The sequence below is a fragment of the Indicator indicator genome, chromosome 16, assembly GCF_027791375.1.
Source record: "Indicator indicator isolate 239-I01 chromosome 16, UM_Iind_1.1, whole genome shotgun sequence".
NCBI classification, from domain to species: domain Eukaryota; kingdom Metazoa; phylum Chordata; class Aves; order Piciformes; family Indicatoridae; genus Indicator; species Indicator indicator.
In genome coordinates, this window is record NC_072025.1 from 15294424 (window position 1) to 15320978 (window position 26555).

General features: G+C 42.7%; 1 protein-coding gene across 1 annotated transcript in view; it reads right to left on the reverse strand.

Moving 5' to 3' along the window:
* MAP2K5 (mitogen-activated protein kinase kinase 5) overlaps nucleotides 1-26555 on the reverse strand; it is a 150914-nt gene that overhangs the window by 72391 nt on the left and 51968 nt on the right. Inside the window, exons 10-15 of the mRNA XM_054387914.1 lie at nucleotides 23611-23679; nucleotides 23437-23518; nucleotides 19958-20019; nucleotides 13692-13740; nucleotides 3337-3410; nucleotides 2305-2355 (exon numbers count right to left, since the gene is read on the reverse strand). Coding sequence (XP_054243889.1) covers nucleotides 2305-2355; nucleotides 3337-3410; nucleotides 13692-13740; nucleotides 19958-20019; nucleotides 23437-23518; nucleotides 23611-23679 — 387 coding nt within the window. The remainder of the gene's footprint in view (nucleotides 1-2304; nucleotides 2356-3336; nucleotides 3411-13691; nucleotides 13741-19957; nucleotides 20020-23436; nucleotides 23519-23610; nucleotides 23680-26555) is intronic.

Genomic DNA, 26555 nt, shown 5'->3' on the forward strand with positions numbered 1-26555 from the left:
GGAAAGGTTGATTAATTTGAAGCTGTTTATTTGTCTGATTTGCTCTATTCCAGTTCTTTTAGAAAATGGAGGCATAGAGGCTTACTAGTGAAGGTGGAAATGCATAAGAAAAGATTTCTTTTTCCCCCTCCCTTTTCTATTTTATATTTTTCTGCACATAATATTCTGATGACATAGGAGAGCCCAAGTCTTTCTAGGATGGTGACACGAGTGTTTCAGAAGCCACATAATGACTACACCTTGACTAGAAAAGCACTTAGTAAACAAATGGACACCCTGGTCTGCTTTCTTCTCACAGTAAAGTAAGAAAAAATATACCTGAAAGCGATTAAAGGTCATGGATTTCTCTCTCCTCTTTCCTGAGGTTTGAAAAACACAACTAGCAACCACTTTGTATTGTTCAAACTTTTTTTTTTAAACAAGCTGAGCACTTTAAAAAAATATTAATACCTAAGTAGTGTGGTGAAAGAATTCTAATGGTTAAAAATAGAAGACAACTGTTGATATGCTGCTCTAAATGGAAGCATTTAAGTTTTCACAAATGTTGAATGGAGAATTAAAATGAGATATATTATTTAATGGAAAATAGATGCTAACTTGTGTCATTTATTTCCAGACTGGCTCCTCTCACTATATGAATGCCATGAACCTTACACACCAGTTGTCAGGACAGCTAGAATCACAGAATCACAGAATGGTAGGGGTTGGAAGGGACACCCATAGCAGCTTGCCCGGGATCACAATGGCCAGGTGGGTTTGGAAGCTCTCCAGGCTCCACAACCTCTCCAGGCAGCCTGCTCCAGGGCTCTGCCACCCTTAAATTAAAGAAGTTCCTCCTCATGTTTAGATGGAACTTCTTATGTTCAAATTTGTATCTGCTACCTCTTGTCCTGTTGCTGGGCACCACTGAAAAAAAATCTGGCCCCATCCTCCTGACACCCATCCTTTAAGTATTTATGAGCATTGATAAGATCCTCCCTCAATCTTCTCCAGGTTAAAAAGCCCCAGGTCCCTCAGCCTTTCTTCCTAGAGCAGATGTTCTAGTCTTCTAATCATCTTTGCAGCCCCCTTTTCTCTACTGTCTCAAGCAGTTCCCTGTCCCTCCTGAACTGGGAAGCCCAGCATTGGATCCATTACTCCAGATGAGGCCTCACCAGGGCAGAGTAGAAGGGGAGGAGAACCTCCCTTGACCTGCTTGCCCCAATGGTATGAACATTACACAACATGCAATTTAATGCCCTAACATCATTAGTCCACATATTTTCAGGTCCAAACTTCTATGGGAGCTTCACATGGGAAACACCTACATAGAAGTTTTTCAACTAAAGCAGAGTAGATTTAGGTTAGACATAAGAAGGAAGTTCTTCACAACGAGGGTAGTGAAATACTGGAACAGGTTGCCCAGAGAGGTGGTGATAGTCCCATTCCTGGATCCATTCCATGTCATATTTGATGGGGTCCAGAGCAACCTGATCTAGTTGCAGGTGTCCCTGCTCACTGCAGGGGGATTGGACAAGATGACCTTCAAGAGTCCCTTCCAACCCAGTGCATTCTGTGATTCTGTGCTAAGGTATCAAGAACCCCATGAGATGTCTGCTCAGGTTTAAATGCTTTGCTAAAGGCTCTAAATCTGCTAAAGGCTTGGAGCAGCAGTTCTCAAACTATGGACAGTGTCAATGGGGCTGCAGAGAGCTGTAGGCTATCTGTGGAAAAGTGGGTTTTGAACCTTGAACTGGCTCTTTTCTTTGTTCCCAGGTGTTACAATGCAGTAAAGGCAATTAGAAACACATGACAGAACCACTCCTCCAGTGTTACTGTTCCCTACTGTCAAGAAGAGCAGTAGTCACAGAGCTGGTAGGTGAGCACAGATAGAATGTTCACAGACTGGTTTGGATAAGAAGCGACCTTTCAAGGTCATCTACTCCAACCCCACGGCAGTCAGCAGGGACATCTGCAACTCCAGCAGGTTGCTCAGAACCCCAAACCACCTGACCTCCAGGATTGGGAGCTTCTACCACATCTCTGGGCAACCTGGGTGTGATGGTCTCACTGCCCTCAACATCAAAAATGTCTTCCTTTTCTCCCATCTGAATCTTCCTCTTTCAGTTTAAATAAAAGGAAATGGGTCTGGGAGGCAGCAAAAGGGAGCAGTTCCATGGCATGCACAGCTAAGGCACAGCTTATGCTGGGGACAGGGAAGAGATGACATTTGAGAATTGATTTAGAGCACATCCTGCATTCCACAGAACAAGACTGTGCACAAATACTTCTACTTAAATGCTATTCCTGCATAAATCCACTTACCGCCATATAAGCATTTGTTCCAACATACGTCTTGGCTATAGAATTCACCAGCTATCAGACAAAACAGTCTGTTAGAACAATATAAAGATAATGTGGAAATAAAATGGGCAATTATTCCTCATTTAACCTACAATCATCATTCCTATAAATCAACGAAAAATTATGGAAAGGGGAAGAAATTTATCTGCGGAGGCATTAAAAATGATTAAATCTCTCTTTGGTTGGGAATGAGAGTTCCAATTTAAACAAGCACTGCATTACAGTTTATGGCAGATAACCTTAAACAATTCTGTTAAACAGGATGCTTATGGCTTTAGTACCCCAAACTAGTCGGATATAAAAAAGTCAATTTGAAGTAGGATTGAGCACGTTCGTTTTTTTTTCTTCCCTTTTCAGTCAGCTGGCTCAAGATGTGAATAAAGCCACAATTCATCACTTTGAATGCAACCAGCACTAAATACGCTGGAGGGACAACAGATTCTGACAACTTATAATACAAGGCTGACCTTCTCTTTGGTCCTCATGTTTGGCTGAGAGGAAAGGTGCTGAAATTCAAATCAACATCACAGCAAGCTCACGGGTCACTATCAGAGAAGTTCTCCAGGGATGCCCAAAATGGAAATTAATTAAAATTTGTGCTGCACATTGTAAAAGCCCACTACTATTGTTAGTCCCAATATTAATTTTTATTGTGGGCCAGTTGGGCTCCCCAGACACGTCTCTCGTTCTGCCCTCCCTTTTGTCTGGCCAAAACGCTTTCATATCAAAGCTGCATATCAATGAAGTTTGCTATTCGTAAGTAGTAATTACAATATCAGCAGTTTTTACTGTCATTAAACAATGAACAATCATATTCAGATGAAGAAAAGTCGCCCAGAGATTAAAGCTGAATAGGGTTGTCCCAGCAGAGGGGAGCTTGCTGTGGGGCTGGCTGTCTGGCAGCCAGGTGATTTTGACATGAGGGGGAGAAAAAAAAAAAAAAAGGAAAGAAAAAAAGAGGAGAGAGGGGTGAGTATCAAAATGGGGAATTACCTGTGTGCTAACCCCGAAGTCACACAGCTTCACCTGGCCTCGTGTGTTCACCAACATGTTAGATGGCTTCACGTCTGTGGAGGGGGGAAAATAAAGAAAAGGAATTTAATCTATGCTATGGAATCATAGAATCATTTTGGTTGGAATCAGAATTGTTTTGGTTGGAAAAGACCTCCAAGATTGTCAAGTCCAACTGTCAACCTAAGACCATCACAGCCATTAAATGATGTCCTGAAACATTGTGTCAACTTGTATCTTGAACACCTTCACATCATACTATATAGGCAAAAAAAAAAGCAGTAACCCAACATTTTAAAGGAGTGAGGAATGGGTATAGTAATTTTAAACTGGGAAACGGTTCCTTCATTTTCCTTGAATACTGGATCAGTATCACACAGACCTACATACTGGGGATGCTGCTAAAATGGCATTAAAGACTCCAATGTTTGTAAGGGTTGATGTGCCACTGGTCTCTGCATGCCCAGGCAGCTTATTCCCAAGCCTGGCTATTTCCTTAAGCATCCAAGCAACACTTACATAACAGTTTCTGTTGTAAGAGAAAGCAAGACCAGGCTCTGATTTCTCCAAACCTATCTTTAACCTAACACCACCATGGCCATTAGCACACGTCCAGCCATTAACCCAGCACTGCCAGGTCACCACTAAACCATGTCCCTCAGAACCACATCTACAACATATTGTCCTAGAGATGCATCATATCTACAGAGATCATTACAGACATTGGCATGATGGATTTGAATAGGAAATATTTCAAAGATAGATAGCAAATGCAACTTCTGCTTTGTTACAGTAACAGAGACAACATGAGGGCTGTCCCTCTTGATGATCCCTGTTAGTAAATCACAGAATCATTTAGGCTGGAAAAAAACCTTAAGATCATCAATTCCAAATCCGTAGGTGACACCAGACTGAGAGGGACAGCAAGTGTACTGAAGGATGAGACCTAGAATTCAAAGTGATTTTGATAAATTGGACAATAAGACTGAAAAAATAAGATGGAATTCAATAGGGACAAGTGGAAGCACCACATTTAGTCAGGGATTAATCAACTGCATAAAGATGGGATTAAACAACTGCCTGTTGTGGAGGCTGGAGTAAGTCTTCAGAAAAGGCTCTGCAGATAATGGAAATGACAGAGAAGGCACAAACTCCATCACTGGGCAGTGTAGGAACAAGCCAAAAGCAACACTACAAATGGTGAAGCCTGGTTTTGGATCACAAGATAGTCAAGCTGATCTTCTAAGCTTCACTCCAGCCCTGCAGCCTTGTACTCTACCACTGTAATAAACCCTGCCTCCCTCTAAAAGCCCTCACTTAATTCCACGCAGTAATAAGAGAATAATTCAATATTCTCTAAATATTACAAACACAGAAGTGTCCCCCACAAACACCTGTATATAGGAAAGCACAAACAGAGGAGTACATCTGAGCCTCCTCCTGCCCCAGGAACATATCAAGCGCAGCTCTGTTCCTGCACACACCATTATTCAAAGCTTCCAGCTTCCACCTCCATAGCTTCGACCGCATAAAAAGGCTCCAATCTCACAGTTTAAAAACTTTTAGGACCTTTGAGTCATAAAATCATTAAGGCTGGAAAAGACCTCTAAGTTCATCAAGTCTAACTGCCAACCCAACACCACCATACCCACTAAACCGTGTCCCAAAATGTCGTGGGTTGGAAGGGATCTTAAAGATCATCTAGTCCAACCCGCTTGCCATGAGCATGGGGCACCTTCCACTGCATCAGGTTTCTTGAAGATCCAGCCAACCCATCCTCGAACATTTCCAGGGAGAGGGAACTCACAGCTCGTCTGGGCAATCTATTCCAATGTGTCACCACCCTCACAGTAAAGAATTTCTTCCTGACACACAATCTACATCTCCACTCTTTCAGTTTAAAACCTGCTCCCTGATCCCCAGTTCTGAAGAGGAACAAGGACCGAAATCAAAACGTCACCATGAAAAGGGCTGTGGAGAGCAGGAGGTCCAAATGGCTCCAGGTCTTTCCTTTGGCAACCACCTTCACAGAGGTTAACTGGCAGCAATGCCTTAAAATGATCATAAATCCTGCTCCAGCAAACAAAACATGGATGTCCATGGAAAGCCAGATTGTCAGCACAGAGACCTTAATGCTGACCCCCTCCTATGCCAAAAGAAGCTGGTACAACTCTGCTGCATACTGTAAAACCCACATCTGACTGAACATCAGACTCATGGCAGTGCAGGAGCATCTTTTCTGTTTCAGGCATGCTAGTCAGAAAGCATAATGTGAGCATTATGGGCTGGCTTAAACTTGGGAAGATTAGAGCACAGTGGCTTTGCCTAATCACTGCTTTCTTCTGTCAAAATGGATTAAAAGCAATAGCTTCTCTCTCTGCCTTCTTTAAAAGCGAACACTAGTTTGGTGCAGATGGATGAAACCCAACTAGAAAAGAACCTAATTTTGTTTATCATTAGGTTTGCCTTGGTTTAGCAGATGTTTGCTGGTACCATAGTAGCTTGCTTAATTTGTCTCTGTAATGTAGAAATGTATAACCTCACTTAACAAGCTGATTAAATGCTTTCTGATATTCAAGCGAAACATCCAGTTTAAAACAGGGGAGTGTTCACTAGCAGGTGATACAGCTTAAGTGGGTCTGTATGGTTTAAGTTAGGTATCAATACTGCCAATGTTTTACCATTTCCCCCCAAAGCCAGAAGAAAGACCAGCCACCAGTGTTTCCATTGTGCTACAGCACCCACAGACTGTGTGCATCCTGATCTCCGTCTCATTTTTAGAATTCAATCCCTGTGCAGCTTTCCTGATGGATTTCAACCTATTCCACCTCAGGTGATGAGATAAAGCATCATCACAGAGCAAGCCACGCAGTCACAAAATCCCCTGCATGCTTCCCAACAACGTTTTAGGAATGCTTTCTAGCTAAGACTTCTGGAAGACTCAAATATTTGCTTGCGGTATCCCACACTTCTCTCTGGGTTGAGTGACTACTAAATCCACCCAGCCATGCTGAGTGCAGCAGCAGGCTCTGTCCTGAGGAGATCTGTTGTTGCACAGTAATCCTGTTTAACCTGCTTTCTAAATATATGGCAGCCAACAGACCTGCCTCATTATAAGGCTTGGGCTGGACTGTAATCACCTAAAGAGCAAGATGCAACTACACACAGAGAAAATCCCCCCCCTGGCACCATGAGTCCAGCAGCTGATAGTCCTGACACTGAAAACTGCAGTGCAGCCAGGGTCTTGCTTTAACTGTAAAGGTTTTAACAAAAATAGTTAATAACCAAATGCAGAAGAGAGACTTTAGTGCAATACAGGTGGAAAGAGGTTTGCGGGATCAGGATCAGCTCAACTGTGGTGCTCTCGCACAAAGCAAAAATGAGTGGAGGGTCTGGGAAGGCAGAAGGAAGCTCTTAAGCATGAAACATCATGACCTCATGGAAAGCAATGATGAGGCAACACGCACATAGCCAAAATTTCCTTCCATGAGGACTCAATCATGTCATGAGTTCAGAGGAAGAGGCAGGGTGGTCTCCAAATGCAGCCCACAAGACCTTATTCTCTTAAGAGGACTCACCAAAGGAAAACATCATGTCACATTTGTCCCTTGTCCTACCAAAGAGCCAAAGCTCTATCCAGCCATCAACTTGTGTCACTGGGGATCTGCAGATCACATTTCCCCTTCCCACCACATAGATTCATAGAACCACAGAACTGTTGAGGTTTGGAGAGACCTCAGAGATCATCAAGTCCAACCACTCACGTAAAGCTCACAATTCCACCACCACTACTGCTAAGCCACTACCACTAAACCACATCCCTCAGCACCACATCCACAGGGCTTCTAAATCCCTCCAGGGATGGTGACTCCACCACCTCCCTGGGCAGCCTGTTCCAGTGCCTGAGAACCTCTTCTGGGAAGAAATTTTTCCTAATATCCAACCTGAAGCTCCCTTGGCACAAGGGATGTGACAGTAAGTTAATGTAATTAAAACCCCATGTTAATTCATCAAGATCCTGAAATCCTTCCACAAACAAAATGGGAAAAAAAAAAAGAAAAGAAGAAAAACCTTAAAAGAAGAAAAGCAAATTTGGGATCAGCCTATAAAGGAAGGGAAAGGTTGGAGACAAGCTGCAGCCACACAAGCACCTCATGAAACAATTACTCTCTGTCCTAAAACAATTGACACAAATATTTGCTATGAATTCCAGCAGTTTTGTTTTTTTCATCATGAAAAAAAAGTGACAATCCTGGATTTAAAAAAAAAAAAAAATCTCACTTCACAAAATACCTCATCTTGAAGAGTGGGGAGAAAAGCCACCCAATCAGTAAATTAGCCTTTTTGTTTCATAAACTGCTTCAGTTAATGGGTTAAATGTATTTTTTTGAGGGGGGGGAGTGGAAAACAAATGTGCATAAATAATGTTCTGCACCATCTGCTTGTGATTAATATTACTCTTTAGAAGTGAAAGAATTTAAACAAGAGCCAAAAGGGGTCATTATGCTCCCATTACCAGTGCTTGCTTAATACAAATGATTTCTATGAAGCATCATTACAGAGGAAGAACAAGTCCTCTTTATGATAGATAGATTCCTAAGTCCTTTCACCTCTCTGCAAGCTCTCCAAGCTCTCATGTACCACTAAATACAACTGTCAGAGGTCCAGTGTTTGAAACACCAAACATTTCACTCATCATCTTTTATTGAAAAGCAAAAAGATTAATGATTGGGGGGTGAGGGGGGTGGGAAAGAGAGAGAATCAATAACCAACACGTATTTAAAAGCTGTCTCTTGACTTTTTGTCTTTTAAATCCATAAACCCACCACACGTCAGGTTCAAGGGAGAAAAAGAGATATGAAAGCAGAGTTTGAGCTGAAGATAGCTCACAGAACATTGCTGCTAGCAAAGCGAAGCTGCTGGAAGAATGAAAATAATGAAAATAATCCCTGCTGTAATGGCCTATCAGCATGATTTTTGGGCAAATTGTGATTTATTTGTTTTTAAACAAGTATTAATGGTCCATAAGTATGCATCTGTGTAGTGAACTACACAGATTTGTAAGGACGCACACACAGAGCCCAGGATTTTTGTTTGTGATTTACTGTATGTGGCACCAACACTGATTATTTCTCACAAAGCTAAAAATAAAGAAAAAGAAGGGGGAAAAGTCAAACAGACTGCTCTGGGCATCATTGGTGAAATCCTCATCAAACCAGTTACTGCTGAAATCCTAGAATTCCAGAATGGTAGGGGTTGGAAGGAAACTCTGAACATCATAGAATTATTAAGGTTAGAAAAGACCTCTAAGAACCTCAAGTCCAACCTTCTACCCAACACCTCCATGACCACTAGGCCATGTCACCAAGTGCCACGTCCACAACTTTCTTGAATGTCTCCAGGGTGACTCCACCACCTCCCTTGGCAGCCTGTTCCAGTGTCTGACCACTCTTGCAGCAAAAAAAAAAAAATCTTCCTAATATCCAACCTAAACCTCCCCTGGCACAGCTCGAGGCCATAAAGGTCAACTAGTTGGGATCTGGTCTTGTTTGTACTTCACTAGTGCCTGTCCTATCAACCAGTACTCCTCAGCTCCAGCTTAGGTCAAGAAAAAAAAAGTGGATTTGATCCTTCTATTGGAATATTCTGGGGAAAAAAAGACAGTCTGAGGAACACACAAGTCTCCCTTCTCCCATAGAGAGCCATGCAACCAACAGGCAGTCCAGGAAGATCACAGATTCACACCGAATCCCAGCATGGTGGGGGTTGGAAGAGACCTCTGGAAATCATTTAGTCCAAGCAGGGTCACCCAGAGCAGGTTGCACAGGAAAGTATCCAAGCAAGTTCTGAAAGTCTTCAGAGAAGGAGACTTCATGATCTCTTCAGACAGCCTGGTCCAGGCCTCCAGCACTCTTAAAGGGAAGCAGTTTTCCCTGACATTTAACTTAGTCTCCTGAGTTCTATTTCATGCCCATTGCCTCTCGTCCTGTCACTGGGCACCACTGAAAAGAGCCTAGCCCCATCCTCTTGACCTCCACCCTTCAGATACTTATGTGCATTGGTAAGATTCCCTCTCAGTTTACTCCAGGCTAAAGAACCCCAACGTTTCACCATAGTTACTCTAAATATGTGGCTGTCACACACTGGTTGGGGTTGAAAGGGACCTTTAAAGGTCATCTAGTCCAACCCTACCACAGTCACAGGGACATCTGCAACAGTTCAGAGCAGGTTACTCAGAGCTCCAAACAACCTGACCTAGAACGGTTCCAAGCATGAGGCATCTCCCACCTCTTTGGACAACCTGGACCAGTGTCTCCCCACCCCTCAATGTCAAAAATTTCTCCCTTCCATGTAGTCCAAATCTCCCTCTTTTAGCTTAAAACCATCATCCCTTGTCCAGCTCATTGATCTGCTCAACATCAAGCGTAACACAGAGTTCCAGACTGGTGAGGGTTGGAAGGGACCCCGGAGGGCACCTAGTCCAACTCCCCCTTGCTAAAAAGCAAACCAGAGAACACTTCCAAACCTCTGACACAAACGTAAAAACTAGTCAGAAGCCAAGGAGCCCAAGGTGTGCAATCCATAGTGGCCCCCAGTATAGACAGATACAGATCAGCCCAATGAAACCCCAGTGGGTGACATTGATTTCATACATTTCCTTTAATAAGGAGGTGTGAACAGAGAAGAAGACACCAGATAAAATGCATAGGGTCTATACTTATTCTTGAACTTAACAGATTTTTTTTTTTTGGTTTGTCTTTATACAAACTTTGACTTTGTACATGATTAGGCTTGTTTAATTGCTAATTCTGTTTTAAATCTAAGTTAATTTCTCATTACCCTTCCATTTCTACTTCTTATCCTCTGGGGAAAAGAGCACACTTATCATTGGGACATTCTCACATCTTCCAAAGGAGTGGGGTAGGTGTTAATCTTATGTTTATGTTTGATGTGGGTGTGATGGCTACGACTACAGCTTTGGGTTTATTAATATGCACGGCTATCACCTCATTAGTTGCGAGGTTTGTTTTGAAGTTAAGCTGTAATATTTGCTGCAATGTCTGATCTGGAATAAAAGACTTGCTCATTGTTTGTTTCCTTTGCTTTAATCCAGGCTCTAGTCACAAAACTCTCGTTGCTGCACTGCCTCACACAGCTCCCTCACCACTGCTGCTTCTTCACCTTCCTTAGTGGAAATTCTTGACTTCTTAGCCTACACCAGCTCCCTGCACCGTTTGCTCTATACAAAACAGCAAGGAAGTCAGGGTTAAATTCTCTTTCCTTTGCCTCTGATGCATTCAAACCAGCAGACAGCTGAAGGAGATGACTTTGAGAAACAGGCATCTTCCTTGCACTGCATTATTCTGCATCTGTGTTGAAGGTATAGAAGCACACACACATCTTTCCTTTCTTAAAAATGGGGACAGAGGGATGCTGAAAACCAGCCCCCTGAGGAAACTCTGCTGAACCCTGGAATGCTAGTTAGCAACCTTGGGATGCTAGTTAGCAATCCATGGAATACTAGTTTTCAGCTTATAGAATGCTAGTTATCAAACTCTGGAATTCTAGTTATCAATACCTGAAATGCTAGTTAGCAAACCCCTGGAATGCAAGTTATCAACCCCTAGAATGCTACTTTTCAAGCCCTGGAATGACAGAGGTCCCCTCCATAGCTTTCCGCAGTGCTGTTCTCACCTTGGTCAATCCAGACCAAGGCCAGCAAAAAAAGCTGAAGTGTGATGAAAAATCAGTTTCTGCGTTTTTCTTTAGACCACAGCAAGAACCCTCAATAATTCATCAAGAGCTCTGAGCTGCTCTTCAATCAAGGCAATGAAGCCCATGGAGAAAGGGAGACTGTGTTTTACTGGCAAAGCAAAAATCAGACCCAGGTTCTAAATTTAACAGCAGCAGCAGAAGAAAATGTTACAGTATTTATGTCTGGCCACAATGCTGTCCCCAAATCACATTCAGTAGGTGATCAGAATCTTTAATGTAAAAATTAAAAATGAAAACTAAAATCCCCAAACCTGCTTTTTCTTTTTGGGATGCTACAAAAAAGCATGGCACAGGCTGTGTGTGAGGTGATATCCAGCCAGAGAAGTTCCAGCTGCTTTTTCTTTTGGATTTATTCTGTTAACTGCTAGGGCAGCTACGAACTGTTCATCCTCTTGCTGTGAGTGGATGGAGCTGCTAAATCTCTCTATCTGGCAGCATTCAGGGTAGTAGGGAAAATGTTTAAACCATCATCAGAAACAGAGCCTCCTTGGTAACCTGTGTCTGTGCTGGGCTTGACACGGACTCTGGGTTATTTCTGCTCCTTCAGTCCAGCCACAGCCAAGAGTCAAATACACCAGCAAGCCTTAGCACTTCACTCACCCTCTAAGCAGGGGTAACAAACCCAGGTCCTTGATTTCTACTCATCTTCTGGCCACAGCTGGCTCTCTCCCACCCAGGATTGAGCCTCTGCTCTCAAGTCAGCAATCTCCCAACAAGGAGATGCTGTGAGACCAAAGAGGAAATGAAACTGGTGCCCTGTTGCACAGGACTTAACAAAAGGTAGGATCAAATGTCCTCCACTACAAATTCTCGCCAAAAGCCTGAGGACAGGCTGAGCCTAAGCTCCAAGGAGGGACAGGACCTCAATATATATTGGTAATTAGTGTTTCCCATCAGTTTGTTCTCCTCACTCAGCACACAGATCTCTGAAGAACTCTCCAGACTCTCCTTGCACAGATCACACCGGGACACTGGGTGCCTCATCCAGGTATAGTGCCTGTGTACTTGGCACTGGTGAGGTCACACCTTCACTACTGGGTTCACTTTGGGGCTCCTCATTACAAGAAATGCCAACACCTGCTGGAAGAGGTCCAGAGAAGGGCAGCAAAGATGATGAAGGGTTTAGAGCAGAAGTCCTGTGAGGAGTGGCTGAGGGAGCTGGGGTTGTTTAGTCTGGAGAAAAGGAGGCTGAGGAGAGACCTCACTGCTCTCTACAACTTCCTGAAAGCAGGTTGGAACCAGGCAGGAGTTGGTCTCTTCTCCGGAGGAACAAGTGATAGGACAAGAGGCAATGGCCTGAAATTGTGCCAGGGGAGGTTTAGGTTGGATATTAGGTGAAATTTCTTTCCTGCAAGAGTGGTCAGACATTGGAACAGGCTGCCCAGGGAGAGGGAGTAGTCATCATTCCTGGAGGTGTTCAAGACACATGTGGCCATGGCACTTAGGGGCATGGCTTAATGGCCATGGTGGGGTTGGGTTGACAGTTGGACTCCATGATCTTGGAGGTCTCTTCCAACTGAAGCAATTCTATGATTCTATCACCTTGCCCAGAGCCTCATGGGTACTTCAGCCACTCCTAGGTGGTTTGCAACTTAACATATTCTACGTGTGTCTCTCCATGTTACACTTCTCTTTCAATCACAACTGATGTCGGTTACGGCACGCCCCCACTGTGCAGGCGGGCTGAGGAGCAGATGGGTTAAATTAAACAGGATTGTTAGCAACATTAGGAACTAGAGCAGTTACATTCAGACACTTTAGAAACATTATAAATGTAATGAGTTCCTTTTTCTCCTTTTCTTTTTTTTTCTGGGGAGGTGGGGGGGGGGGAGGTGGGTGATGGTGCTGGTGTCAGGGGGAAGGGCTTCTTTGTTCTTTAAACAGCATTTTCCACTCCTTCCAGAACTGAGTTTGGTTTTGAAAGCTTTGGTGTATCTGAATTAAGCTACCACAGCAGATCATTCTTAAACCAAATATAACAATATTAAACAGCAAGAAATAAATACAGTAGTTTAAAATACTACAGGTCTTTCAGGATGGAAAATAAACAGCAAAAGAAACTCCAAAATGGCTTATGTCCCAGCATGTTTAATGTTTAATTACTCATGACCACATCAGAGGACAGCAGGTCACTATTTTAGAGGTCTGAGACTCTCCCAATGCTCATGGCTGCCATGTGAGAGTTCTGAAGTACATAAGAAAATTCTTTATCTATCTTCTTTTCAGCACTAGTCAAACATCTGATTTTTTCTCTGCTTTATTTTCTACCTTGATGATTTTTCTACTGGGCACCTGTTTGTAACCCTGAGCATCTAAATCTTAATAAAATTAATTTCTCTCTTTTGTCTTTTTCTTCTAGGGGAGGAGAGAGGGTAATAAAAGAGAACAGCAGTAAAAATATTTTATCAGACAATCTGCAAGGCTAATGAGTACGATTCACTCTGCATTACTCCACTGGAATCAAACCAGATGTTAGGATGGTCTGCTGTCTCTCTAGAAAGTGTTGTTAAAATAAATTCATAGGATATTTCATTGGAAAACAGAAAGCATCTGTTACTCACCCCTGTGTAAAATCTTTAGACTCCATAAATAGGTAAGGCCTTTCACAACCTGAAGGGAAAAGAAAGCAACAACAGATATTAAAGACTCCTGGTAAGAAATTCTGCACACCTCAGCTTGGGCCTAGTCATTAAGGACATGAGTTCCAATGAAGAATGGGAAAGAGGAGACAAATCACTCTTTCCACAGGGGTCCAGATAACCCCTGCTGTCAACCAGACTACCTGGCAACAGGTTCTTTTAGAACACACAAATAAGCTTCTTCCAAGGATGAGCTTATGCTGAATCCCTTTAGGCACTGCAATGTATTTTTAATGCATTTATCTTTGCTGGGGAGTAAAAAAATCATGTAGGGAATAAAAGCCATGTGTAATGATTTGTCTTCTTGCAACAAAAGCCACCCTGTGAAATGAATGCCCAGAAAATAAAATCCTAAACAGACTCTTCCACTTCATCCTCTCTTTCTCTGTTTTTCCATTTGGTGCAGCTGTACCTTTCCCTCCTTTACTTCCCATGCTTTTATTTACACAATGCAAATGCTGAACATTCTAGTGGTCATGGTGGTGTTAGCAGAAAGTTGGACTTCATGATCTTAGAAGTCTTTTCTAACTTTAATGATTCTTTGATTCTTGAGCTGTACAAGTTGTCTCATTAACTCATCCTAGATCAAACTAAAGTCTTACTGTACCCCATAGTATCAGAAAGTATCATTGTGACTTCTAAAAAGATAAGAGCTGTGGCAGACTTCGGTGTGCTACTCCAGAATTTGCTCCTTCCAGTGCCTAAGCTTCTGCTGGCACAATTTCAAGCCATTTCCTCTCATTCTATCACCTCATACTAGGGAAAAGAGACTGACCCCCAAACATAACAAGTCCTGCAGTCAATGCCCCAAGAAAGCAGTTGGGTGGTTCAAGTTGCTCTCTCTGCAGGTTTGGTTTCTGTAAGGTACTTAAACTCCAAAACTTGCATTTTTTTTATACTGCATTCCCTCACCTAGATTTACTACTTCCAGTAGCCCACAGAACTAACAAACACTGTAACCAAAACATCAGGTTGAGGTTGAATAGGTTGTCCAGAAATGTGGTTGAGGTCCCATTCCTGGAGGCATTCAAGGTCAAACTCGGTGTTACCTGAGCAACCTGATCTAGTTGATGTCCCTGCTGACTGCAGGGGGGTTGAACAAGATGACCTTCGAGGGACAAAGCCAACCTGATGCATGCTGTGATTATGAATTGAGATGATCAATCAGTGTAACCTGTATCTCTTCTGTAAAGCACATAATTTCAGAATCATAGAATGGTTTGAGTTGCAAGGGACCTTAAAAACCATCTTGTTCCAACCCCATTGCCATAGGCAGGGACACTTCCTACTAGATCAGGTTCCTCATAAGCCCCATCCAGTGATTCTAGATCCCCAGTAAACTGCTGTAGGTGGTAAATCCTCCGTGTTAAACTCATACAGCAACTATCTCATGGTCTCAGATGGTAATTACCTGCTCCAAAAAGCCTTAGCCCAATTCTGCATGCCCAGCAGTGTGGCCTTGCTCATGTTAGCCTTTCAAAAAGCAGCCCAGGCAAATTCTACTTACACAGCATTTTGACAGATGAATAATAATAATAAAAAAGTATTGATGCAAAAATAAATAAAGGGGGTGCAATATTTCAGGCTCCTTCTGATGGTGAAGGTGACTTGAGACTAGTAAGCTTCTTTGATTATTAAACATCTATTTAGCCTGTTTAAAAATTTTTAAAACCAATAGAAGATATTTTAAGCATGTACAATAGAAAAAAGGAAATATTTCCTATGGGGGGGGGGGGGGGAAAATCAACATCTGTGAGTGATTCAACATCTTTACTGTGGAAATTGTGCTGGAGAAGAAGTTATAATAGACATGGTATTAAACTAACTCTCACATCCAGATTCCCTCAGTGTACACAGGAATGAAAAGAGTTTTTCCCTTTATCCTGGGCTGCAAACATGCGCAGAGGAGACGCTCAGATGGACTCATCCTGCTGTAAAGTGCTGTTATCCACTTCCCTTACATTTGCCTATTAGGGAAGGACTCAAGTATTAAATACTATTCTAAAATGGTGCTGAAGGAGAGTATCTTTTGATTGAACATCTAGCAGGAATTATTGGTATTCAGTAAAGTAGGTTTTACAACAATGACTTGACAAAGCCTTGACACAAAAAGTACTTCTACCTGCTGTCAATCACTCACTCTCTTGACAGTTCAAGTGCACATCCTTTCAGGGAGAACTTCAATCAACATTAGCACTCAAAATACAGTGCACAATGTCACTGCTTCAGAAATTGAAGTGAAAATAAATGTGTGAAGTGGCAAGCAAAGGTAGAAGAGATTTTACATGGGCAGACCCAAATAAGCACACACCAGTGTGGAAACAGGAGTCACCACAGGATCATTTTAAGGTTCCAAAGATATTGTTTTCCTTTGGAAAAAACACACCAGCCCTTCACACAAAGAACACAAGGAAGAAGAGAGATTTCTCCTTCTTACTGACACTGCCTCATAGAGGCAACCAGGATAAATTTTAAAACAAAACCAAAGAGCCCACAGCTTCTTAGAGAGCCAAGTCTCAGCAAAATCTACTTTTCTCTTACCACTTTATCCTGCCCTTAAATAAAGTGTTTCTCCCTAAGGCCTGGAAAATGCTCTCACTGAATGGTAAGGATTGCAAGGGACCTCTGGAGATTGAATCTAACCCACTGCCAAGCCAGGTTCATCTAGAGAGGTCACATAGGAACACATCCAGAAGGGTTTTGCATGTCTCCAAAGATGGACACTCCACCACCTCTCTGGGCAGCCTGCTCCAGTGCTCTGCCACCCTTAAATTAAAGAAGTTCCTTCTCATGTTTAGATGGAACTTCTGATTTTCCTATTTGTGCCCATGACGCCTTATCCTGTCACTGGGCACCACTGAACAAAGCCTGGTCCCACCCTCCTGACACCCACCCTTGAAGTATTGATCAGCATTGATGAGATCCCCCCTCAGTCTTCTCTTCTCCAGGCTAAAAAGCCTCAGTTCTCTCAGTCTTTCCTCATAAGAGAGATGCTCTAGTCCCCTCCTCCTTTAAGGATTTATTTTTACTGTCTTGTTTGATTTCCACCATTCTCTCTTTTATCCACAAATCTCTCTGCTACTCTGCACTCCTCAAAATAAAAAAAGAAAATAACCAAGACTGTAATACTCAGCACTACATTCCTGCTACTGCAGCTTGAGAGCTGGTTGTCCCTCACAATTAATGGTAACCACTTACTGGAAAATGAATAACAAGAAAGCAGAAGAACACTGTGGGGTTTTGGGCTTCCCAGTTCAAAAGAGAAAAGCAACAATGGGGAGAGTCCCGTGGAAGCTCTGAAGATGGTCAAGGGCCTGGAGCATCTCTGTGAGGAGGACATTCTGAGAGACCTAAGGCTGTTGAGTCTGGAGAAGAGCAGCCTGAGAGGGGATCTGTTCAATGCTAAGCAAGGCCTAGAGGGCAGGGGGCAAGAAGAAGGGGCTGGAATCTTTTCAGTGGTGCCCACAAGAAATGAAGCAAGAAAAATCATCCAGCTGGAGTGAGAGGAATGCTGGGGTGCTGCTAAAGTCTGTATGTGCCTGCAACATTTTCCTCAGGAAATAGCTTCATCTAAAAACTTCTACAAATACACCAAAAGGATGTCCTAATTAACAGATGTGCAGGTCACACATATTATTAAGGAGCTTCGATAGCCTGGTGCATTGCACATGTCCTAGGAGAATAAAAGACAAATGACTCTGTGTATGTGGTGCAAAGAAGGCAGAAAGAAAACACATAGACTGGAAAATAAGACTATGGAAGCTCCAAATTTTGTCCATAAAAAGCATGAATACAAGCTCTAGCTTTTGTCTGACATTCTCCTTCTCATCAATACATGACCAGGAATCCTCCAGGCTTTGGGAAACCTTCCCAAGCTGTTCAGGGTGGGGATTATGGTGTCTGTGTAGAGTGCTTGGCAAAAAGAGTAAAACAGCATCCCAACCCACAAACTGGGCTGCTGGGCTCTGCTGAAATGTCAGACACCAAGATCCAGAGTGGCCATTTGTGAAGATTTAAAGGAGCCATTCCTGCTGCCACTGATAAATTCCAGAGAAAACAAAGGCTCTCACAGCCTCCTTCCAACAAGCCTACCATGCCAACTGAGCAAAAAATCAGCACCAGAGCAGAGGAAGCTGCCAGTGCTGGTTCAGCCTCAGTGCACACCTTCTGTTAGGGAGAAGCAGGAGAAAGGAGCGAGTTCCTTCTCTGAAGGCACCTGCTCCTTTGTTCACCTCCTCCCTGACCCCCCTGCACTGCATTAGGCACAGCACAGGTTGCTAGAGCCACAAATAAAATAACTAGAAAAAGTTAAGTATCAGCTCACCATCCGTGTCAGGGAGTCACGCTCACTAACTAACAGATTTGTAAAGAGATGACCCTGTGGGTGAACAAAAAAAAATAGCTAGCAAGACATAAAGGATGGGGCTGAAGCAACGCCATTATGGATAGGGGAAAAACTGGAAGAGAACATCTGCAGAATACCAAGCCAGGTGGGCTGGGGAGGATGGGGGAGAGGAGAGACAAAAGGAAATAAGTTGGTGTACTAAGTGCACAACACGAAGTGAGAGAAAGAAAAGAAAAAGGAATAAGCATCTGAAGAAATGCTGTAAGGCCCAGCCCAGCATTATTACACTACACACATGGTACCCAGCATCAGGAATATGAGGACACTGTTAGCAACTTTTCATTCATTGCTCAACAGGGAAGAGATGAAACGCTTTTACTCTGAACTAAAGGTGAAAAGCACTCAAACTCCCTAAGAAACTGCTAGGCTATATAATGAACAGATTTGAAGCTACTTAGAGGAAACAGCATCAGAGAAGGATGTTCATCACCCTGGGCAGGCCACACAAATTAAGAGAAAGTAGAGCTGTGAATTACAATGAACAGAGACTAAATAGCTGCCTGTGTTGGATTAAAGGATTTAAATTGTCAGCTTGATGTATAATGAATGTGAAAACCCAGCACTTAATTAAATGGCACATGATAGAATAACTTTGTTATGCTTTAAACTGCTTAAGTTATCAAAGTATTCCTTATATTTAGCAATTGTTTAGCAGTATCTCTCTCCCTTGTGGGCTCCACTAAGCCATTGGTCATTTGCCCTGTCTTCAGCTGTGCCAAAAGATGGAAAATTTGTCTTTTCCTTCTCTTCTTTTTGTTTGAGTTTTCAATCATGGGTAGTGAATTTCTACCAACACAGCCACTACATATTACTGAGGCACAATGATGGGTTACCAGGTGCTCTAAAAGCATCCTACTGTCAACTGAGTAGGCATTGGGGGTTGATGGGTAGCAGTTAGCTAACTACCAGTTAACTCTTCAACCATGCCTGCTCACATGTGAAGGATCCCAGCATAAGGCTGGACTCAGGCAGCCTTGGTTCAGCCCTGGGGTCTTATCCCAGGCATGGCTTGTGCCAAAGAACTTCAGCCTCCTCTCTATCACAGAATGATAGGGGTTGGAAGGGACCACTGGAGATCATCTTGTCCAACTCCCAACTTCCTCAAGGAATAGATCTGCCAGAGGGGAAGACAGACAATGTGTTCTGCCATATCATTTTGCTAACAAGAACCAACTTAATTTTTCAACCTGGAAAGCAAATCTAATTGAATGACTTTGACCAGAATGAAGACAGCTACAATAGTTACACAGAAGCAGCAGACGAGGGATTTCCAAAATGGCTAGGACAGGGCTTCTGAATCACCTTCTAAAAGGAACTATATAAGAGGACTGAAAGGTGATTAAGAGGACTGCTCCACCCTCCAAAGGATTGATATGAGTCACAGAATTGTTTCAGCTGGAAAACACCTCTAAGATCAAGTTGAAACATTGACCTAGCACCACCATGGCCATTAAACCATGTCCCAGAGTGCCATATCTACACATGAAGAAACATGGCCACATAGCTCTCCAGCAAATTCATGATTTTTTTTCTTATCCCATTCAATTTATCACATCCTTTTACATATCTTGAGCCTCCAGCAACTCATGTATTGGAAGGTTTTCTCAACCCCAGTGTCCTTGTGCACACAGGATGGTTAGGAAAAGCACAAGATGGGAAGGACTCTCCATTTCACACAAGCACAATGAGGACACAGATCCTGGAGATGACTTGGTGTCCCCTGGGGAGCAATAGGTTACATGCACAACAATGAAATGAAAGACAAAAAGAAGAAGGTACTTACAGCTACTGCTATTCTTCCAAGTACGTGCTCTGGAATTTTTCTATAAACATCCAAAGAACCCCCTGCAGGGACAAACAAAATGTGCTGAGGTAATACAAAATGGAATACTGCCCTAGATTTGCAGTCACAAGGGGTTTCTAAGCATTGGTTATTAATAAAAACACCATCAATGATGTAACAAAAAGTGTGTCAGAAATAACTGACCTTAAAAAGTCACCAAACTCTAAATACATACATGAACCAGGCCTCTTTCTACCCACATTACTTTCCAAATCCAAATGTATGATGTTAGCTCCCAATTCTATGTGCAGACATCAAGGTGCAGTCTGACAACCTGCACCTCATTTTGTATCTCTGTTGCTCTTTAAGATCCTCCCAGTTCAACCTCAGCATTTTGGGAGTTCCTTAGCTTTTTGCTGCTTGCAGATACCAAAAGAAAACCAAAATGTGCACCTTTTCCTTCTGTGTATCCCTAAGCCATAGGTATCCTCTTGACCACTGAAAAGAGTGGTCAGGCATTGGAACAGGCTGCTCAGGGAGGTGGTGCAGTCACCATCCCTGGAGGTGTTCAAGAAACCTGTGGACATAGCACTTGGGGGCATGGTTTACTGACCATGGTGCTGTTGGGCTGATGGTTGGATTTGATGATTTTAGAGGTCTTTCCTAACCTTAATGATTCTATGAACCCAAGAGACACAAACCCACCTGTATCTAGGTCATTCATGAAGGAAATATCTGTGTTTTGTAATATGGTACAGGACACAACCAGGCAAACAGAGGCATGGGATATGGATTTTTAAACTTTCCTAAAGCAGTCAAAAGACCTAAAAAATTGTCAGTTAAAGCTGTTCATCTGCAGGATGAGAAGTAATTTTTTTCTTATCTTCACCTGCATCCTTGACAAAATTTAAAAATTAAAAGTCTGGGGTAGAAAAGAAAAGGCAAGGTCCCTTTATTTGCATTTTGTTCTGCTTTTAAGTGATCGCTGTTGCTTTCTGCCAGAAGGAGAACACAACATGAGGCAGAGCAGAGGTCAGCTCCAGCATAATTCCAAGCAATTTGTGCGTGGTCAGTAAATACCAGCGCTGGGCAACATCCCAAGGGATGCATACCCTGAAGGCTTCAATATTTTCACACCAGAATTCAGAAAAGCAAGCATTTCTGTCTGTCATTTTTGAAGATCTCTGAGCTAGGTAGGAGCCTCCAGGCGGATGCATGTTTTGGCATGAGCAGATGCTTCCTTGCTGCCTAGCACGGGCTTGCAAGTCTTGAGTGCAATTGCAAGGACAGGACAGAGAAAGGGCTAAGAGCCACAAAATGTGAGAACAGTAAAGAACTTGTGGGCTTGGCTGAATAAATGTGATCTTTTTTCAACAAAATCTGAGACAATACTCAGAAATGGGGCACAGTGATTGCTGGGACAGAGGGAGTAAAAGGAAAAAAAAGAGATAAAAAATTAGTAACAGACCATTTTAAGAGGAGAAACCAAAATGCATCATAAAACCCTAAAGGGCTTTACCCATAGTCCCTGTTAGAAGAAAAGAAGCTACTCAATGAAGTGACACATTCGGGTTTAGAAATTTTTCCTGCCAGAAAGCCTTCCCCTCACAGCAAAGTATTTGTAAGATACTTCCTTCTTTATATCCACTTGAACCTTTGGGAAAAACCTGGATGGAGCATAAATGCTGACTCGTAAGACAATCCTGGAGAGAGGGAGAGACTAACAACAAGGTGATATTAGAAGCTGAGTGCTGTGAGGAGGATTCTTGCATGCAAGGCACGAGGGAACTGCACCTCTCATTAAAGATACTCAGACTCATACACAGAGGGCAGTACCCTGGCCTGTATCAGGAACAGTGTGGACAGCAGGATTAAGGAAGTGATTGTCTCCCCTCTACTCAGCACTGGTGAGGCTGCACCTTGAATACTGGGTTCAGTTTTGGGCCCGTTACTACAAGAAGGACTTTGAGGTGCTGAGCAGGTCTGGAGAAGGGCAATGAAGCTGGCGAAGGGTCTAGAGAACAAGTCTTGTGAGGAGCAGCTGAGGAAGCTAGAGTTGTTTAGCCTGGAGAAGAGGAAGCTGAGGGAGACCTACCGGCTCTCTACAACTCCCTGAAAGGAGGTTGGAGCCATGTAGGAGTTGGTCTCTTCTCCCTAGTGTCAGTTGATAGGACAAGAGGAAATAGGCTGAAATTGTGCCAGGGGAGACTTAGGTTGGGTATTAGGAAAAAATTCTTTCCTGCAAGATTGGTCAGGCATTAGAACAGGCTGCCCAGGGAGGTGATGGAGTCACCATCCCTGGAGGTGTTCAAGAAATTTGTGGACATGGCACTTGGGGACATGGTTTAGTGGCCATGGTGGGGTTAAGTTGACAGTTGGACTCAATGATCTTAAAGGTCTTTTCCAACCAAAGCAATTCTACGAAATTTCTGCAATCAGGCTATTTTTCCTGCCTTTCCTCCAAGAATGCCACACAGCACAAGATTTCAAAGCAAAGCAGTGACACAGCTCCGTAGTGACAGATTGTGGGGAAGAGGATACTGTTGGTCTGAAGATTCACACTGGGAGAGGCAAGAGTACACTCAAAAAGCGACTCGGCGCAGCGCTGCTGAACAGCTGTGGGGGAAAATAATTCCTTGTCTTGCAATTAAGAGACCATTTCCACTGAAAACACATAGGACATTGGGTTAATAGATTTCTTTAAAAGAAAATCTGTTTTGGCTATCAAAACAGTAAAAGTGAGGAACAGCTGTTTTCTCAGTGAGGACAGATTGTAAGGAAGGTTCCAATATCAAGCCACAAATTAAGCCAGCATTTATTTCTCTTCTATTTACATTTTCCATAAAAGTAAGCGAAGTTACACTGGGGAAGATGCAGCATACCGTGGAGAATGTAACACAGCTCCAGTACTAACCTGGGGTTTTAAAGAACCACCTTCAAAGTTCGTAATACTTTACATTCTCAAGTCGTTCTACTGCATTTTGCTCTGCTTTGCAGAAGCACAGCTTTATGTGAGCTTCCCATCTGCATACTTAGATCATGGATCATAGAATGGTTTGGCTTGGAAGGGACCTTAAAGATCATCTAGTTCCAACCCCCCTACCAAATCAGGGATATCTCTCACTAGCCCAGGCTGCTCAAGGCCCCATCCAACCTGGCCTTGAACACCTCCAGGGAGGGGGCATTCTACAACCTCCCTGGGCAACCTGTTCCAATGTCTCAGCACCCTTCCTGTAAAGAATTTCATTCTAATCTCCAGTCTAAATCTCCCCTTTCCCAGCTGCAATCCATTCCTTTTCATCCTATCACTACAAGCCCTTGTAAAAAGTCACTTCATGCTTTTCTTGTAGGCTCCCTTCCTACTGGAAGGCTGCTGTAAGGTCTTCCTGGAGCCTTCTCTTCTCCAGTCTGAACAGCCCCAACTTTCATAGCCTGTCCCCATACTTAGCAACCAAAAGCAGACTAGATACACAACTTACCATCCATGAACTCTGTACACAGGGAAATTCTGTTTTCTACAAAAAAAGCACCATAAAATCCTATGATATATGATGAGTCACACTGGGAAAAGAAAGGAAAAAGAAAATCCTGTTTTAAAAGTTGTGGTGAGAAGACTGTAAGCAAGAAGAATGAAAATGAGAATATCCACCTACCTTATAAAGAATTTCTAGCTCTGACATTATCTGCTTCTGGAGGTCCAGTGTTATATCTAAGGGTATGACCTAAAATACAAAAACCAGATGTGCACAGAATTGATATAAAAAGGGAATGATTCAAAATAAAAACCTGAAGATCCAAAGATTAAATCATCCTTATGTGGGAGAAAAAGAATCAGAGGAATAAGTGCAAAGACTATTTTAACAATGATGAGTGAAGGAAGGAAATGGAAATCACGAAGTAAACTAAATTTTACAGCCAGTTTTGTCCACAAAACGTTATAAAGTTCATGTTTTAGCCCATTTGATCAAGAGATGGCCTAGAAGTTGAACACAAGCCCACACCTAATGTGAAGAGCAGGCATGGTGGATAGGATCTGCTGGTTGGTAAAACTCTTGAGTTGCTTCTTATCACCCCAAGTGTGATTCCCTCCCAGCTCCTGCTCATCTGCCCAGCACTGACTCTTCTTGCTGCAAAGATGTTTGGTAAAGGAGCCTGAATGGCTGAGACCTCACCTGAATGTCCCCATGTTGACTCCAAGGACTAAACAAGCACTACAGGATTGAAAGGATCACAGAGTGTCCCTAGTGCTGTCCTAAACGAGTGTCTTCTCCCACCACTCTTATAGTTTCAGTTTCTTGAATACTTACTTCCACCTGTATAGAACTTCCTAGTAATGTAAGAAATATGGAAAACTCATAAATATCCAGAAAAAAAAACAAACAACCCTGCACATTTGAAGGTGGTGAGAGCCTGGTCCAGGTTGCCCTGAGAGGTTGTAGATGGAACCATTTTGACAGAGCACTGGAACAGGCTGCCCAGAGAGGTGGTGGAGTCTCCATCTCTGGAGACATTCCAAACCCACCTGGACATGTACCTGTGTGACCTGCTCTAGGTGAACCTGCCTTGGCAGGGGGGTTGGATCAGGTGACCACCACAGGTCCTTTCCAACCCCTACAAATTCTGTGATTCTGATGTTCTGTGAAACAAAATCTAGTCAGCTGGCAGAATTAGCAGAAGGATATTCCAGGCTGCAAATACTGGTGAGGAAACCAAACAAAGAGAGACCATTTCCAAAGACAGTATCCAAACATGCCTAAGAGAGAAAAAAAACACTAACCTGCTCCTAGCAAGAGCTTGCTTTAGGGTTATTTATAAAAGCTGTCACTGAACTAAATTGTAAGTGGAATACAGGGCTCTTAGGAAACGTTTAACATGCTTGTCTAGATCAATAATCATTTGCCAACAATATTCACTTACATTTTTCCAGCATGAAAAACTTAAAATAATTTGCTGGGAAACCATCAGTTTTACCCACTCAGTATTAACAGAATTTCATCTTGTCAACAGTATAAAAATTAAAGTTTTATCTGGCTAAGTTCTACCCACAGTGAGGAATTTCCCTGCCTTGTTCACACGTGAAGGCTTCGCTGACCTCAGCAATGGGTAGTTAGGATGATCAGCATCCAAGAATTCCCTGACATCCAACCAACCAAGACCTGGCATGAAGAAAGAATCATAGAATCATACAATACACTGGGTTGGAAGGGACCTCTAAAGGTCCTTCAAAGGCCCTTTGCAATTCAAAACACTCTGATTCTCCCAGCATAAAATAACATGCACTGTCCAACATATGCAGGAGCCAAGCCTCTTAACAAGTATCCATCAGAAGCTAAAACTGAAGCTAGGGATGAAGATGAATCGATCTAGAGATGGGGCTGAGAGTAATCTGGGCTGGCTGGGAAAGCAGAGCTGAAGGCTGAGCTCTAGTACCTGCCCTGATTTCAAAACTAGTTGAAATGGTGCCTCAGAGGTAGAGCTGGAGAAGGACACGAGGACAAGGGGGGTGTTATTTCTAATTTAAATGATGTGTCAGTCCCCTGGGATTCAGCAAAAAAGCTCCAAGCACTCTGGCATATCTTCCTTATTGAGATCCTGCCCAAAATCTATCAAATCTGAAATCTTTAAGCACTTTTTATTTTTAAACAGATGTGGACTCCCTAACATTTTAGATCAAAAGGGTTAATTTTAAAGAGAGGAATACCTGAGCATATTTCCTCTGCTCTCCACTACACCTCCAGGACAAATAAGGATGAGTTGTCAAGTTAAATACAAGCAGTCAAGTGACTGAATTATAATTTACTCTGTGCTCAATTGAAATTAGTGTGAGGCTATTAAAATATACAGTATAAATACGGCAATTCATCACAAGCTGTCATGGATGACTTCATCTATTTGCTGGAGTGGCATACGTTCCACTGAAGGGAATGAGAGCAAAATCACAGGTCAAATTAAGCTGCTATTCTGCTTTAATTCACTTATTTAATCTGTGGCGACATAATTGTCTTCTACAGTATGTACAACTCAAAGGAAATTTGGGAGTGTTACAGTCAGTATCCAAATGATTAATCAAATGGTCCATTTAAATGCCAAGCTTAAGAGCAGGAGAAACTAAAAGCAGTTGAAGGATGGCAATCAGCCAGCGGAGGCTTCAATTTTTCATTTGGATTTTTACCTCTTTTTTTTGCTTTTTGGAAAAAAGCTATTAAATTTTCTGCTGTATTATCTATATCTGTATTAAATTATCTAGCTGTAATGTTCACATAAAGTAGGCAATGACATAAGTTTGGTCTGTAACAGGTATTAGCATGGGTTTGTTCTGCTGTTCAATGTATTTGCAGGATTCTAGAGTCATAGAAATATTTTGGTTGGAAAAATCCTCTAAGATCATTGAGTCCAACCATTCTCTAACTCTACCAAGGTTGGGGCTAAACTATGTCCCCTCAGCACCACATCTCAGCCTCTTTGAAACACCTCCAGGGATGGGGATTCAACCACCTCCCCTGAGCAACCTGTTCCCTGGCTTGACAGCCCTTTCAGTGAAGAAGTTTCTTCTAATGTCCAACCTAAACCTCCCCTTTCCTCTCATCCTGTCACTTGT